The sequence below is a fragment of the Neopelma chrysocephalum genome, unplaced genomic scaffold (genome assembly GCF_003984885.1).
Source record: "Neopelma chrysocephalum unplaced genomic scaffold, ASM398488v2 Primary Assembly neopelma1_224, whole genome shotgun sequence".
NCBI lineage: Eukaryota > Metazoa > Chordata > Aves > Passeriformes > Pipridae > Neopelma > Neopelma chrysocephalum.
Genome location: NW_020897886.1, coordinates 35,322 through 50,270, shown reverse-complemented (window position 1 = coordinate 50,270; position 14,949 = coordinate 35,322). Strand labels below are relative to the sequence as shown.

The 14,949-nt window shown below is 59.6% G+C and overlaps 3 protein-coding genes across 3 annotated transcripts in view; 2 read left to right on the top strand and 1 right to left on the bottom strand.

Annotated features, from left to right (window-relative positions):
• STX1A (syntaxin 1A) overlaps positions 1-5,277 on the top strand; it is a 65,782-nt gene extending 60,505 nt beyond the window's left edge. Inside the window, exons 9-10 of the mRNA XM_027703288.1 lie at positions 1,350-1,460; positions 2,118-5,277. Of these exons, the coding sequence (XP_027559089.1) occupies positions 1,350-1,460; positions 2,118-2,195 (189 nt within the window). The 3' untranslated portion in view covers positions 2,196-5,277. The remainder of the gene's footprint in view (positions 1-1,349; positions 1,461-2,117) is intronic.
• A 278-nt stretch (positions 5,278-5,555) lies between these two features.
• On the bottom strand, positions 5,556-11,239 carry BUD23 (BUD23, rRNA methyltransferase and ribosome maturation factor). Its single transcript, XM_027703289.1, has 12 exons — positions 11,076-11,239; positions 10,921-10,958; positions 10,578-10,673; positions 10,312-10,394; positions 10,121-10,217; positions 8,948-9,044; positions 8,616-8,666; positions 8,029-8,114; positions 7,769-7,814; positions 7,154-7,212; positions 6,073-6,162; positions 5,556-5,948 (listed from the first exon to the last, which is right to left on the bottom strand). Exons 1-12 carry the CDS (start codon positions 11,121-11,123, stop codon positions 5,894-5,896), a joined length of 846 nt encoding a protein of 281 aa, XP_027559090.1. The 5' UTR covers positions 11,124-11,239; the 3' UTR covers positions 5,556-5,893.
• Positions 11,240-11,365: 126 nt separating this feature from the next.
• On the top strand, positions 11,366-13,845 carry DNAJC30 (DnaJ heat shock protein family (Hsp40) member C30). Its single transcript, XM_027703290.1, has one exon. It carries the CDS (start codon positions 11,429-11,431, stop codon positions 12,062-12,064), a length of 636 nt encoding a protein of 211 aa, XP_027559091.1. The 5' UTR covers positions 11,366-11,428; the 3' UTR covers positions 12,065-13,845.
• Positions 13,846-14,949: the final 1,104 nt, after the last annotated feature.

The window sequence follows — 14,949 nt, the reverse complement described above, 5'->3', positions numbered from 1 at the left end:
AGGCACCCGCCCCGCACCCCACAGCCAGGGGTGCTGCGTGCCTGGGGTGGGAGGTTTGGTGATGGGCTCTGGAGGAGGGCAGTGGGTGGCTGCCACGCAGGGGGAGATTTCGTCATCTCCCCTGAGCATCGGGCCCAGATGGGTGAGCTCGAGGTGCCGCCAGCCCACGGCACATGGCCCTTCAGCCAGGCACGTGCTCCGGTGTCTGTGCTAACCCCCCTTCTTGCCCGCCATGCTGCCACGGCCCGAGGAGACATCAGTGGCAGGTAAAGGCCCACTGGCCGAGCCCCGTGGTGCTGCATGCTCTGCTCTGCATGGCTGCTCCTGCATGACAGATGTGTGGGGTTTGTTGTTCCCTGCCCTGCTCTAAGGGCTGGTCAGTGCCAGCACCCTGCCTTGCCCTGTGGGGTGAGAGGTTCCAAGCTGCCAGCACTGGGAGCAGAGGGATGCCAGGCTGGCAGCAGGGCTGGCAGCTCTGCTCTGCCCCAGGAATAGCACAGGTGGGAAGGAAAGCAGCACCTTTAGGTAAGGCAAGGAACAGCTGGTGGAATCAGTGCTTGGGGGGTAACACCACAGCAACCCTGGGCTTCAAGGCTTGTCCTCCCCATGCTCTCCAGCATTAGGTTGAGAAACGGGCATTGCAGACCTGCTGGCCATGAGCCCCCAGCTCTGCGGCTCCAGTTACCTCCATGCCATGCAGGAGGGCACTGGGCTTCGAGCTACTGGCCCCTGCCAGCCCTGTCCAGCTGCTGCAGGACTTGGCTGCTTCCCTGCACAGTCAGGATGGGGTCAAAGGAGGTGGACAGGCTGCGGGAGCTCACCCCAGCCCATGTCCCCACATCCACAGGAGCCCACACCTCCAGCCTGCCCCTGGAGGAGGGAGCACAGCAGCGCTTGTGTGGATTGGAGTGGTGGTCCCTGCATGTGCATGGTTTCGTGAGGATTCCCTGTGGCACTGCTGGGGATGTCCTTGCTCCCTGCCCAGCCTCTGCTTTCTGTGGCATGCGGTGCGGTGTCTGTGTAGACCCTGTTGTGGCTTTGATGTCACCTGAGATATTGGACAGGGTGGCCACCAGGCCAGGACTGGGCTGGGAACCGCCTCAACCCTCTCCCTTGCTTGTCTCCCTGCTGGGACGTGCACAGAGGTCCTCTGGGACAGGGCACGCCGTCCTGAGCTCCCACCCCAGGGCACCCCAGAGCACCCAGAGCCCACGGGCAGCTGACAGTCACTCTCTCCACGCAGGGCTGCCGGGCAGGGCAGCGCCCACCCGGTGCCGGGGAGCAGCGGAGCAGGAAGGAGCTCACGCCGGCACACGCGCGGGCGCGTGGGCTGTGTCCTCGCCCTGCAGGGAGAGATGATTGACCGCATCGAGTACAACGTGGAGCACTCGGTGGACTACGTGGAGAGGGCTGTGTCTGACACCAAAAAAGCGGTGAAGTACCAGAGCAAAGCCAGACGGGTGAGTCACAGCTCTGTCTGGGGCTTGTCTGCCCCTGCCTGCACTGCTGACACCTCTGTCCTGGGGCAGGGCTCTGCTGGCAGCCTGCCTGCCCCTCTGCCTGCCCCGGGCAGGGTGGCACAGCCTCACAAGTGCCTGGGCACTGTGTTACCCCACACCACTGTCTGCAGCCCATGGCCTGTGGGTGGCACGGCTGAGGCGGAGCTCCCAGGACAGGCTGCATGAAAGCTGACAGTGAGCCATGGGGCAGGCCTGCTGCCTGGGGAGAGGAAAAGGGACAGGGTGGATCCCCTGGGCCAGGCCTGCTGTGAGAGCCATGCCTCTTGCCAAAAAAAAGTAGAGAAAAGGCATGGTCCAGCTCAGACACTGAGCACAGTGCCAGCTGCCTGTCCCGCTCCCAACACGGTCCTGTATCAAGACAGAAACCCAGGGGCCACCAGCTCAGCTTGGCCAGCCCAGGGCTGAAGTAGGAGCTGGGGTGCTCATCCCTGCCCAGGGCAGCCAGAGCCCCTCTGGCTCCCAAGATGCTGCTCAGAGCCCACCAGGGGCAAAGGGGAACAAGGGCAGACTGCAGCCTTGGCTCCTGGGTGCATCCTGTCCCAACACTCACCATCCCCTCTCCCCTCTCTCCCTGCCACCACCGGGACACCTGAGCAGAAGAAGATCATGATCATAATCTGCTGCGTGATCCTGGGCATCGTCATCGCCTCCACCTTCGGCGGCATTTTCGGCTAAACTCACCCCACGGGACTGTTTGTGTGCGATGGACGGAGCCGCGCGTGCCATGGGGCTGCAGCCACACCGGAGCGACCCACGCAGCCCCGGAGCCTCCCAGCAGCATTTCAGTTTCTAATGCATGGTTGTTTGTGACGCTGTGTGTGCGGTGCGGTGCGTCTGTGTGGAGGGAGCGCCGGCCCCGGGGCGCAGGCGGGGGGCGCGGGACGGTGATGGGCACGAGGGGGACCCTGGAGTGGGGAACCCGAGCTCTCATCACTGCTCCAGCCCGGGTGGCTGGCTGGGACCGGGTGGGGACAGAGGCGCCCTTGTGGCGCTGCTGCTCCTCCTGTGCTGGGCAGTCTGTGTTAGAGACAGCTGAGGATGAGGAGGGACAGGAGGCAGGTGTTAAGGGTCTTAGGGAGCACAGTGCCCAGTCAACCTCCCCAGCTTCCTCATCACCTCTAGCCAGAGCTCTCATATCTGTCAGCTGCGTCTGTGCTTGCGAACACCTTCCCTTGGGCTGCTTCTCTCCGGGGTCCTTCCCCAGGGGTGTGCTCTGCCCGGCCCTACCTGTCCCGTGGCTGTGCCTGGCTCTGGGGCTCCGTCCCTGTCACTCCGCCAGTGGCAGGGCTGTCCCCTCCCCAGGAGAGCCCTCGCTCTGGTGCAGGTGCCAGGGGCTGGATGTGCTGCTGTTGGGCGGTGGGTGCCTGATGGAGCAGTGTGGGTGGGATAAGCAGCTGCTGCTTGGGGCCATCACACTTGCCTGGGGACAGGGACAGGCCATGTGGGGACCTGTGCTGCACCTGGTTGCTGGCCTGGCAGGGCAGGATGGCACAGGTAGTTTACAGCCGGTGAGTTTTGCTGTCTGCTCGCCCTGCACCGGAGCCTCATCATTCTGCTCTCAGCCCTGGCACACAGTGGTCCTGGTTCCCGCTGCCCCAAGGCCTGGGCTTTATTGCTGGGATTTGGGGCTGGCACTGATGCCCACAGCCCCTGGCAGCACCTGCCTGCTCCATTCTGGCTTCTCCACACAGGCCAGGGGTTGGAGGTAGTTGGGCTCTCTCCTGTTGTGGTCCCAGGAGAAGCCCTTGCTGCATCCACTCCCCTGCAAGTGAGGGGTAGCAGCCTTCCTCCACCTGTATCCAACCAGCTCCTGAGCAGGCCAGTGCCTGACTGCCTCTTTGCCACCTCCTGGCACCCCCCTGCCCCTGGCACAGCGCCCTTCTGCTTGGCCATCCCGTGAGGCACCTGCCTTCGGTGGGGTGCTGTGGGAGCACCTCTGCCATGCCCAGGAGATGGATGCAGCTGCTCTGGGGTCCTGCTGGCAGCTCAGAGGGGTCCTGTGCTGCCACTGCCCATTTCCCTGGGGCCGGGGACAGGGCTCTGCCCTCATCTTCCTCCAGAGGGCCCAGGGCTCCGGCTGGCCCGTGCACATGCCAAAGCACCCCAGAGGAGCCCCAAGCAGGGGAGGCACTTGAGGCCAGGCTCACTGCCATGCACTGGGACAGGGCTGTGAGCCCAGGTGCTGGTAGCAGAAAAGGGGCACTTGACAGCAGCCAGTATTCCAGCCACGGGCAGTGTCACCTCCCTGCTCCCACCGGGGTCGGGGCAGGGCTGCTCCAGCAGCTGGCGGGGTGCTGTGGCTCAGGCACTGGTTGTGTGGTGCCCATGGGTGCGAGGGGAAGGCAGTGGCTGTAACCACACAGCACTGCGTCCCCCAGGGCCAGCCCTGCCCAGCAGCAGCCCTGACACGGCTCCTTCCCTGCCACTGTCACCCGAGGTCCCACTGTACAGCTCCTGGTTGCATCCAGCCGCCCTTGGGAAGCGAGTCCAGCCTGGTCCCCCACACTGCCCAGCCCAAGCCCCTTGGGGTGCGGCCACGGGAACATCCAAGGCCAGAGCCCCCTTTCACGGTCCTGCACCAATGGATGTGAGCTCCAGCACTGCAGCCTGCGTGGGCCGAAGGGCTTGGGGCACCGGGACAGCGCAGGCAGGGGCAGGAGGGAGGCACGGGCAAGGTCCCTGCTCTGGGGGGACATGTCTGGCTGCAGGCAAGGGAGCTGGAGGCAATGCTGAGTGCCCGTGCTCCTGCCCCCATGCAGCTCCCTGCCACGGCCGCCTGCGCTCGCTCTGCCGGGCCAGCGAGAGCCTCGGGCCCCTCCTCCGGGAAGCAATAACACTGGGCAGGCAGGAAAATCCTCCTCGCAAGCTCCCGCCCTGCAGCTATGCCCACTGCTAGCACAAGGTGACTTTTGTTTTTCTTCCAAGCAGCGGCTTTTGTGGCACATGCTCACCTGACATCAGGGCTGTGGCACCCCTGTCAAGGCACAAGAGGAATTCTGGCCCTTGCTCCTTCCTTGTTGGCACCACCACTGCCAGCAGCCCCCCAGCAGCAGGAGCCGGGCGGGGCCAGTCTGGGCCGCAGGCACTTTGCTGGGATCCTGCAGGCCGTGGCACAGCCAGGCTCCGAGGCGAGGGAGGCGAGGAGCAGGCTGCCACTGCTGCCCCACAGGCAGGCTCACACTGTCCTCGCTGTGAGGGGAGGGTGTTTTGGTGCAATAATTACCCCTGCACTACGGGAAGCCCCGTTCAGTTCCTTTTTACCTACCTGTTGTTGCATGTACAGACCAAATCACCAAGTGTGGTTGTGCTTTGGGAAGACATTTCACTTTTTTCTTTCCAGCCCCCAACCTCCGCCCGCTTGTCCTTTGGGTTCCACCACCTCTGTTCCAAGTGCCACCTGCCCTCCCCGCGCCGGGAGCGTGTCGATGCAGTATTCCACGAGCAGTGTGGGGCACGCACAGCTTGCACTCGAACTGGGGATTGGTTTTTTTTGTAATTAATGTACTTGAAGGCTTTCCGAGCCCCCCGTGGAGTTGTACTGTTGCTGTACTGTGAGCTAAGTGTCCTTGTTTTCTATGTGGATCTTGACCCTGGCTTGCTCTGTCTCACTGGGCTGGATGACACTGTATGTTGCCTCTTTTCTCCTTCCCCCTTTTCCCTCCCTGCTAGCCTCCCTTTCTTCTCCAAAAGCTTTGGGTGCAAAACAGCTTCCCATTTTGTGGAATTTTTATGTAGAATAAACATTTGTAACTGTAAAGCTCTGGCTGGCACCTTTCTGTTTCAGGGGAAGGGAAGAGGTGACGGGGTACAGCCAGCCCCAGTACCCTGGGAGCATTAAAGCAAACAGGATGCCAAGCACCCTCGGGAGCAATGCCCCCAGGAATAACACTTCTGCTAGGAGGAAGCTTTGCCCTCATGGGATCCACAGCTTTACAGTGCCTGACTCCCTGCCTGCAGAGGGGAAGCTGGCAGGGAACTAGGTGCCATATTCCCACCTCAGTACTCCCCAGCACAGAAGCAGGACACAGGAGACCAAACACCTCCAACTCGTTGACTCTTTAGTGAGGAGGCTGGATATCATGTCCTGGCTGACCTGGAGCTCAGCTGGCTTGCTGCACTCAGGAAGGTAAGTGACAGCATCGCAGACACCAAGTGGCCAGAGCACTGTCTGCCACTCCACCTTCAGCAGGCAAGCAGGGCTGGAAGCTTTGCAGTTGGCTGTTGGGCAGCACCTGAGCCAGTTTACACCATCAAGAGCCACAATGACGTGTCCCAGCAAGTTCCAGGCGTGGAGTGCCCACCTGTGCCATCCACAGGAGGCTCGCTGGAGGCACCCACATGCCACCTTCCACAGCAGCGGCGTCCAGAGCAATTCAGAAGCGAGGGCGGCGCTTCCGACCCGTGTATTTCGTGTCTGCTCGCACCTCCCTGTGGGGAAAAGCAGGGAGCAGCTCAGCACCACCCACAGGTCACCTGGGAGGGGAAGGGAGAGGGGTTGGGGCAGGAGTTTGGACAGGTGACAGCAGGCCAGACCAGCCTCAGCTGAACTCACTTTCCCTGTCGTCGTCTACGCTCCTTCTTCTCCAGGATCCAGTCCCGGCTTTTCTTCACAGACTTGCCCTTGATGTTCTTGAACCGTGTCCTACAGAGAAAGCAGACAGCAGCTGGAGAGGAACTGAGGTGTGGGGGCACAGTTCTCTGCCCCAAAGGATTGTCACCCAGAACTGGGTCACAAAAGCAGCGAGTTCCCCTCCCACCAGCCCCGGATGAGAAGCTCAGACAGCAGATGGGGCAGATGCCAAATGGTCCAACTCCAGAAAGCTGGGGAAGAAGGTTGCTTCCAGCCCAGGCTCTGAGCTGAGGGATATCAACCCTTTACAGACTGCAGCAGGCCCCCTGTGCCATACCTGACACACCAGCAGCATGCTGGGCTCTGGGATCTCGGGGGATTACGGACTCAAGCACAACCACCTTCCCCTTGTCTGCCCTACTCCAAACAAGGCAAAGTCTCTGGCTTCCCAAAAATTTCCCAGTACTGCTACTGCTCTCCAAGACCAGGTACCCCTTGGACTAAGTGAACAGAGAACACCAGTGTAAGAGGTAGGAAAACATGGCAGCCACAAGCTCCTGGCAGCCACGACGACTTTCCTCTGGTTTTTATTCTCTGTCTCTCCCACTGGCTGCAAGAGGGGCTCCTCCCTGCACCACTGCCATGGGAGGAGACCTGGACAGCAGGAGAAACCCCTCAGGTCACAGCTAAGCAGAGCCAAGCAAAGAACTGGACAACAGGAAAAAGGGAACACCAGGATTCAGGCAAGGCAGCCTGCCTCCATGCTTGGCATCACCATCCCTGTAAATATTCCCACTTCCACACCACTGATCCCAGCTGGAGAGCCCAGTGCTGGACAGAAAGCACCAACAGCCTCATGGCAGAGCCCTCCAAACTAACCAGTTCTGTTCCCTGTGTCTGGGCCCTTGGGGAAGATAAAGCAGTGCCCAACTGGGCTGCCAAGGGTCCTCCCAGTCCCTCCCCTCCCGTCACGTCTCACACAGCAGCGCTGTGGTCCCCAGTAAAACCCAGCTTTTCCCACTCCTTGCTGAGGAGAACCTGCAGCTTCACCCCCATACGATACCTCTCGTTGGTGAACTTTGCCTGGTGCAACTCTTCATCAGCACACTCTGTACCAAGGCCCTGGAAAGCAAAACTGGGAAGTTGTGCTCTCCTCTGGAGCAGACACAGCTGACAGCCATACCATCGGAATTAAGGGGAACACAGGGATTTGCAAAGGGAAGGAGTGGAGCAGGAACAAACTGGTCTTCCAGAAATTGTACCAAAGAAAGCACAAGTCAGGGGAATAGTTTTAAACTGAAAGAAGGCAGGGCTAGATTGGATACTGGGAAGAAATTCTTCCCTGTGGAGGGTGGTGAGGCCCTGGCACAGGTTGCCCATGGAAGCTGTGGCTGCCTCATCCCTGGAAGTGTCCAAGGCCAGGTTGGACAAGGCTTGGAGCAACCTGGGATAGTGAAAGGTGTCCCTGCCCATGGCAGGGGGGTGGAATGAGCTGAAGTCCCTCCCAAGCCAAACCATTCCATGATTCTATGAGAGAAGGGCTTGGTGACTGGCAGCAAATGTATACATGAAGTCACATCTGCCCATGCAGAGCTACCTGGCTCCCACTCTGCCCACAGCTCTTCCACATCACCCAGCAGCCAGGACAGCAGCTCTGCTGCCTCCTGGAGCTCCTCACCTTTGGCAACATGCCAGATGCCCCGACAAAGAGACAAAGGAAGAACCTGAAAGAACAAGAATAAAGAGCATGAAGGTGGGATTCAGCATGTGGGTCTCAGTTCCAAGCAAGACTGGGATGGTTTATAAGAGAATCAGATTTAAGCTGTAACCTCTGTCTAGGACTCTATCATAAGAGAGAGAATAGCTTGAGAAAAAAAGAAAAATCACTGCTAAACCCAAGCCTCAGCCCAACCACACCCATAGAGACCCAGGACTCACTTCTTGGCTTTGGCACTGTTTGGGTAATCGACCACCATTCCCCCAGTAAATCCAGCTCTCATGGCTTGGGCTGTGATGAGCTCCAACTAGAAAGAGAAGCACGTGCAAAAATTAATTAGCAGTGATCCCTCAGGAATGCCCAGGATACCTCTGAGAGGACCACAGCTGACTGTGCATCCCCCAGATGCATCCAGCCACCAGTTCCCTGCCTTTGTTTGGTTCTCCCTGCTCCTCAGTCTACTCTGGGTTAACTCTCTTGGAAAGGGATACTGGGCTGGATTTTCCAGTCCTGGGGAGTTACAGTGCAGTGCTGGTGACTACAGCCCAGACACATAGGAGAAAATCCAGGATAGCAGGTTCAGATGGTGTCCTGCCACCTTCTTTGATTTTAAGGCTCAGCTCAAGACAATCTACAAAGCAACAGAAATTGCACAGGGTGTTCTCCTTACAGGTTATTTCTCTGAGCTCTCAAGGAGCCTTCCAGATGGCAGGAAGGACAGAGACACAGAGCTGATGTGGAGGAACACGATGCACTCAGAGCCCCAAACAGCACCCACACCCCTTCCTCGCTGACTGATGGCCTGTACCTGCTCTGAGTTCTCGGGGTACAGCTGCAGCACAGCTCGGGATCCTCGGGCCTACAGGAAATAAAGCTGGTCACAAACCTGTGTCAGTGCAGACAACCCCTCTGGTCACCCCATCCCTGCCCCACACACGAGCTCCCACCTCCCCAAAACCTCCATGGCAAGGCTCCCAGAGCCAGTGAGCCAAGAGGGATCACAGAAGGCAGTGGGTGCTCCTGCCAGTCCTGCCTCAGAGCAGCATTTACTTAAAACACCTGACTTAAAATATCTTGCTAAAAGGCATGAGCAAGGAGGTAAGAGCAGGAGAGGCCTGGCAGGGAGAGTGTGGCACTTACCAGGGCAGTGTAAAGGGTGGAGAAGAATCTGTAGAGGCGTTTGGGGGGGCTGTGTGATTTCTTGTCAGCGTTACAGAGCCACTGCACTGCGGAAATACTGAGGAGCAAAACAAGACCCCCCTCAGGACACTGAGTCATCAGTTCCTTCCCAGAGCCTGTCACCTCCCTTTGAGCTGAATTCCAGCATCAACCATGTGCTGGGCCTCAGGGAAATTATTTTATTTCCTTCATGTAGCTTTGCCTTCTGTTTTGCAGTTACACAAACCCCTCTGGAGACTCACTACGCCAAATCCCAACAACGTGCAGTAGTTATTCAAGGCCAAAAGCGTCACCAAGCATTCCCTTTAAGCCAGGTGCTAAAATCTTGGGATCATGGAATGGTTTGGGTTGGAAGGGACCATTGAGAGTAAGATCATTCCAGCCCCTGTCATGGGCAGGGACACCTGCCACCGGATCAGGTTGCTCCAAGCCCCATCCAACCTGGCCTTGGACAATTCCAGGGATGGGGCAGCCACAGCTTCTCTGGGCAACTTGTGCCAGGGCCTCCCCACCCTCACAGGGAAGAATTCCTGCTGTATATGTCACCTCAATTTCCTCTCCTTCAGTTTGGACCCATCACTCCTTATCCTATCACTACAGCTTCTGATAATAATTCAAGAGCTCAGTTGTGACCCTTGCCTGGCCAAGGAGGTTTTCCCAATGAGCAATCCAAACCAGAGCTTTTGGATCAGCAATGGACAGTCCCTGCTCCTTCCCAGCACCTTCCTGAGCTATTCTCTAAGCAGAAAAGTGCTTCTGTCCCCTCCATCCCAAAACCAACCACCAAACCTTTGATCCAGGGACCGACCTTGCTGAGCAACGCTACAGACACACTTTGTTCTCCTCCTTGGTGCAGGTCTCAGCCCTCCTGACCATATCCTCAATTTTATTTCCTTCAACAAAATTCCAAACTCACCAGCACAAAAGGTGCTTGAGAAACAGCTGCCAGGAGCTGCTGCCTCTACATCCAAAATCTTGGAGGTTTGCCCCAGAGTGATGGAGCGAAGTAGCACAGGGAGCAAAGAGCAGGTGACAAGGGCAGTGCTGCCCACCTGTGATGCACCAGACATGCACCACATGTGCTGTGCAGTTCTGTGGAGCACCAGGAGAGCTCAGTTATGGGCACAGACTCACCTGATACAGCCGTCAAACATGCCAGGCCTGAAGGGAATGCCGTGACCCACGTCTGCCAGGAGCAGGTCTCCTTCCACCTCCCTCTCCACAGCCACATCTGCAGAGAACAGAGTATGGTTCAGGCAACCAGCTCCCGCCTTCAGGGACCTCTGAGGCGAGGTGGGTGTGCCAGGGGAGGAGGGTCTGCTCACCCAGCATGGCAGGGCTGATGTCCATGCCAATCCAGTAGTGCCCCTCCTCAGAGATGTAATCCCCACTCAGCCCTGACCCGCAGCTGGAGGGAGGAGCGGGGAAAGCGCAGAGTTCACCGGGCTGGTCTGAGGGTGCTGCTGGCCAGACACAGCGCTGCAGCAGCCTGTCCCTTTTTTCAGCTCACAAGAGACACCCACCACAACACACCCCTCCCACCCCCCCGGCCCCAGGCGCTCGGTGTGTGCCACTGCAGAGCCCCGCTCACCCCACGTCCAGCAGGAGGCACGGCCGGTCCTCGGGCAGCCCCAGCAGCTCCACGGCGCGCTCCGACATCTGCGACTGGATCTCCACCACCCGCGAGCTGCGAGACAGGGAGAGAGCACGGGCGACAAGCGACACCCCCTCGCACCCTCTCATGGCAGGATGTGATCCCCTCCCGCGCCCTCCCCTCCCACCCCGCCAATGCCTCACGGCAGGGCCGGGCCCTCCCGACCCCAGCAGGATCCAGGCCCGATTCCCCCCAGCCACGGTGTCCGCCCCATGACGAGACCCCCCTGCCCGGACCACCATGGGCCCCTGCCGGCACCGCAGCCCCGGTCCCGCCGTACTTCTGCGTGTATTTGCGCGCCTCGGCCTCGTCGTAGAACTGCAACGAGAGAGCGGCGGGGGCGGTGAGGCCCAGGACCCCGGGGGGGACCCCGGAGGGAGCCCCGGAAAGGGCTCGGTTCCCTCCCCGCTCCTCCCCTCCAGTCCCGCCGCTCACCAGCTCGGGGGGCCCGCGGTGCTCGGGCCGGCGCCCGCTGCCCGCCATGCTGCCGCCTCCTCGTGACGTCACTGCCGCGCGCCGCGCCGCCGCCTGACGTCACTGCTTCGTTGCTCATGCCTTCGCGTGACGTCACCGCCTAGCTGGTTATTCGTCTCCGTGACGTCACTACCTCGCTGCTCATCCCGCGTGACGCCACCGTCTCGCCGGTCATGCATCTGCGTGACGTCACCGTCCAGCCGGGCACGCCTCCGAGTGACATCACCGCCCCCCGGCCGTGCCCCCCCGTGACGTCAGTGCCGCGCGCCGCGGCGGCCACGATGGCGGCGGCGGGCGGGCGCTGAGAGGCCCCAATGGAGCCGGCGGCGCTCGGGCGGCTGCGGCGGCTCCTCCTCGCCGCGGCCCCGCCGCTGCCGCCGCCGGCGCCGCCCTCCCGCTCCGCGCACACCGGCGGCTCCGGGGCCCCGCGACCGCGCCGCGACCTCTACGAGGTGCTGGGCGTGCCGCGCACGGCCACGGCGGCGCAGATCAAGACGGCGTACTACGAGCAGTCGTTCCGCTACCACCCCGACCGCAACGCCGGCAGCGCGGCCGCCGCCGCGCGCTTCGCCGCCGTCAGCGAGGCCTACCGGGTGCTGGGCAGCGCCGCGCTCCGCCGCAAGTACGACCGCGGGCTGCTCAGCGCCGAGGAGCTGCGCGATGCCCCCCGGCCCGCGGGCCGCCCGCCCGGCGCCAGCGCCGCCCCGTCGCCGCCCCGCGCCCCCGCCGCCCGCACCGGGCCCATCCCGCCGCCCTTCAACTTCGACGCCTTCTACCGAGCGCACTACGGGGAGCAGCTGGAGCGGGAGCAGCTGCTGCGGGCGCGGCGGGAGCAGCTGCGCCTCCGCCGGGAGGAGGCCGCGGAGCAGGGGCGCCTCAGGGCTCTCTCCAACCTGTCCCTGGGGCTCATCTTTCTCATGGGTGTTGCCATCATCTACGGCCTCAAGTGACAGCGGGGCGCCCCAGCTCCCCGGTCTCACCAGGGGGCTTGGCAGAGGGCTGGGGGTGCCCCCTGCACCTACAGTTGGCAAACACCGTGTGTCTGCTGTCGGGCTGTGACATTTCACTCTGCCGATGTGACCTCTAGGGACGATACATGACCAGCGGACTCCGTGGGCTGTGACCTGGCTCCTCTGCCAGTGTGACCTTCAGATACAGAGTGCCCCTGGCCGGCACAGGATGTGGCATTGGTGTGACCTCTGGATACCCTCTGTGGGCTCTGCTCCACAGCCTGTGCTGTGTCACCAGCGTGACCTTGCAGAGGTGGTACGAGAGCCCCACGGGCTCTGATGTGCCCCCTCAGCTGATACCACCTGCAGACACAGGGCCTGCCAGGTAAACATGGCTCCTAGACGTTGGACTGGGGCGTGTCCCCTCCTTTGGCACAACTGTGTGACCTTGGTGTGCCCCAGGTGCCTGTTGTGAGCTGCAGCAGAGATTAAAGGCTGTCAGAGGTGGTGTGTGCTGTGTGTGTTCAGGGCTGCGCTCACCCGTGCTCACGTGTGGCTCTGCAGTTTCTGCTAATCCCAGACCTGCCACCTCTGTGCTGTCACACCTGCTGGTACTACACCTCTGTGGGATTTTAGGAATGTTGATATCCAAACTGCATCACTGCCCTTGTCTGACCCTGCTCAGGGTGGTGAGTACAGAAGTGTTGGCTTCAGACTTGGCCTGGAAGGATGAAACCTGGGTCTCTGGTGGCTCACGTCCTGCTCAGTGTGTGACATTGTTTGGAAGTGCTCCCCAAAACACTTCCATGTCTGAAGTTCTCTGTCCTGTCTAGGGCCTGCCAGGAACTTTGCACAAGCCCCTCCCTCTGAGGCCTTTGGGAGGGGTGCAGCTGGGAGCACCAAGTGCCATTAGCTGTTATACACATATCTGAGCATCATTTGCACATGAGAGTACTTGCCTATTTAAATATTGAAGTGTTTTAAGAACTGAAGATCTCTCAGAAGCTTCTCTCTCTCCTTGTTGTGATGGTTTCACCTGTGCTGTGCTGCTGCTGCCTGGAGGGAGAGAAGCTTCACAGCAGTGACCTGAGTGTGCCAAAGACTTTGTGTGGGGTGTGCAGGAGCCCAGCCCTCGTTATCTTATAACCCAGAGCCTGGGTCATGTTTTGTCCCAGCACAAGAATGTTAAAAGGAAATTCCCTGTGTTTTCCACTGTGGATTTCTGTGATCCTGATCAGAGCCTGAGGCGGTGGCACAGCAGGAAACACCATGTCCTGCTGTCTAGGATTGCTCTCTGCCTGTTCTGGAGCGTCTTGTGCCACTTCCAGCCGCAGACTCCAGAGGTTGCTGCGTGCTTGGAATAAATTCAGCCCAGGGGCAGAGAGAGCTTTCCAGGGTCCTCTCGTGGTTGTCAATCCATCCCTCTGTGTGGCATTACAGTACTGAAGCATCAGTGTGGGAAAAGCAGGAGCCCAACGTTCATGAGTTACAGAGGGAAAGTCTCCAGAGTTGTGGCTCTGGCACATGCTGATGTGTTTTCATGCTCATTGTCGTGCTGTAAACCAAATCACTGGAAAGATCAGAGGTGGCTCTTCTGACAAAGTTTGTCAGAAAACATTCTTTTCCAGGCTGGAAAAGCTGGAGGTGTCCATGGGAAGCAGTGGGCACTAGGGAGCACCTCTCTAGCTCCTACCCAAACAGGTGGTTTGAGCAGTTCCTACTACTGGTTCTTCCTCAGGTCACCGTGATGTATCTTGAACATTAAAGACATCCAGCCATAATTCTGTTGGTGGTTCTGGGTGGTAAATATTCCTTGCACTTGCTGGAAAACAGGGGTGGGGGACAGGCGGGTGTTTCACATCCTGACTGCAGCTGGTGAAGAAGAGGATGGGGAGCTGGTTCCTGTGCTGGGAAGGGTGGGCAGCCTGCAGTCAGTGGGGCAGGGTGACCTCCCTGGGGAAGCATGGCATGCAGGGTGCCCTAAAACTTCTCCCCAGTATCACCTTTGCCCTGGTTAGGCCTGACTGCTCCTCTGCTCCAGGAAGGATGTCAGGAGCTTGGGCACAAAGTGGCTGGACCTGGTCCAAACACACAGACACACGGTTCTGCCCCTTCCTCTCCTTGTGTCAACACTCTCATTGCATTATTGTCATTCCCCGGTTGTTTCCTTGGTGGAGAGGTGCAAGGAGCAACTGGATTTGATGGTGCTTCCCTTTAGGCAGGAGAGCACAGCGTGTGTGGTGTTCCAGGGAAATGCAGCAGGGCTGATGGTGACAGCAGTGTGTGGTGGCAGGGGCTGGGTGAGCTGTACAGGGTCAGAAGGTCAGCAGAGGGTGAAGGTCTGTAACTGCCTGTGTCCTTGGCTGTTGTCACACCTCAGGAACCAGGATGGATCCTTAAGGGTACTGAACCACAGAGGGTTGTTTCTGTGAAAGGATGATTTCCTGCAGCTAGGGGCAAGGCAGCCATGGGTCACAGCAGGGAACAGCTTCCACTCCCAGGTCTGCTGAGGGCTTTGCCTCTTTTTGAGGGTATATCCAGTCCCTACAACACTCAGTATCAGACTGCAGTGGCAGCTGTCCACAGCCCCTCCTGGCCTGTGCCCTCAAGGGGAGGTCAGGGAGCATCCTGAAGACTCTGCTGGGAGAAGTGTGATGTTTGCTGAGGGGACTTCTTCCTCCTCACTCTCAAGCCCACTGGAGCCATTTTTACACATTTTCTAGCACATCTTACCCGTCACTTCATCGCTCTGTAGCTCCACATTTCGTCTGCCTTCATGGTAAGTGATGTACTGTATCCCTGCTGGATGCTGGTCCTTTGCTCCTCTTGCCCCTGACACCATGTTTTGCCAGCTCTGTGTCACCAAAAGGAACTGCCTGGGGGTG

What these genes read in the sequence shown, in the direction of transcription:
- BUD23 (XM_027703289.1), bottom strand. Translation starts at nt 11,123, where the DNA reads ATGGCGGGCAGCGGGCGCCGGCCCGAGCACCGCGGGCCCCCCGAGCTG. An exon ending in CATCAGCCCTGCCATGCTGG is followed by an intron (nt 10,218 to 10,311) that starts GTGAGCAGACCC and finishes TGTTCTCTGCAG; the next exon opens with ATGTGGCTGTGGAGAGGGAG. An exon ending in ATGTTTGACGGCTGTATCAG is followed by an intron (nt 9,045 to 10,120) that starts GTGAGTCTGTGC and finishes TTTGCTCCTCAG; the next exon opens with TATTTCCGCAGTGCAGTGGC.
- DNAJC30 (XM_027703290.1), top strand. Translation starts at nt 11,429, where the DNA reads ATGGAGCCGGCGGCGCTCGGGCGGCTGCGGCGGCTCCTCCTCGCCGCG.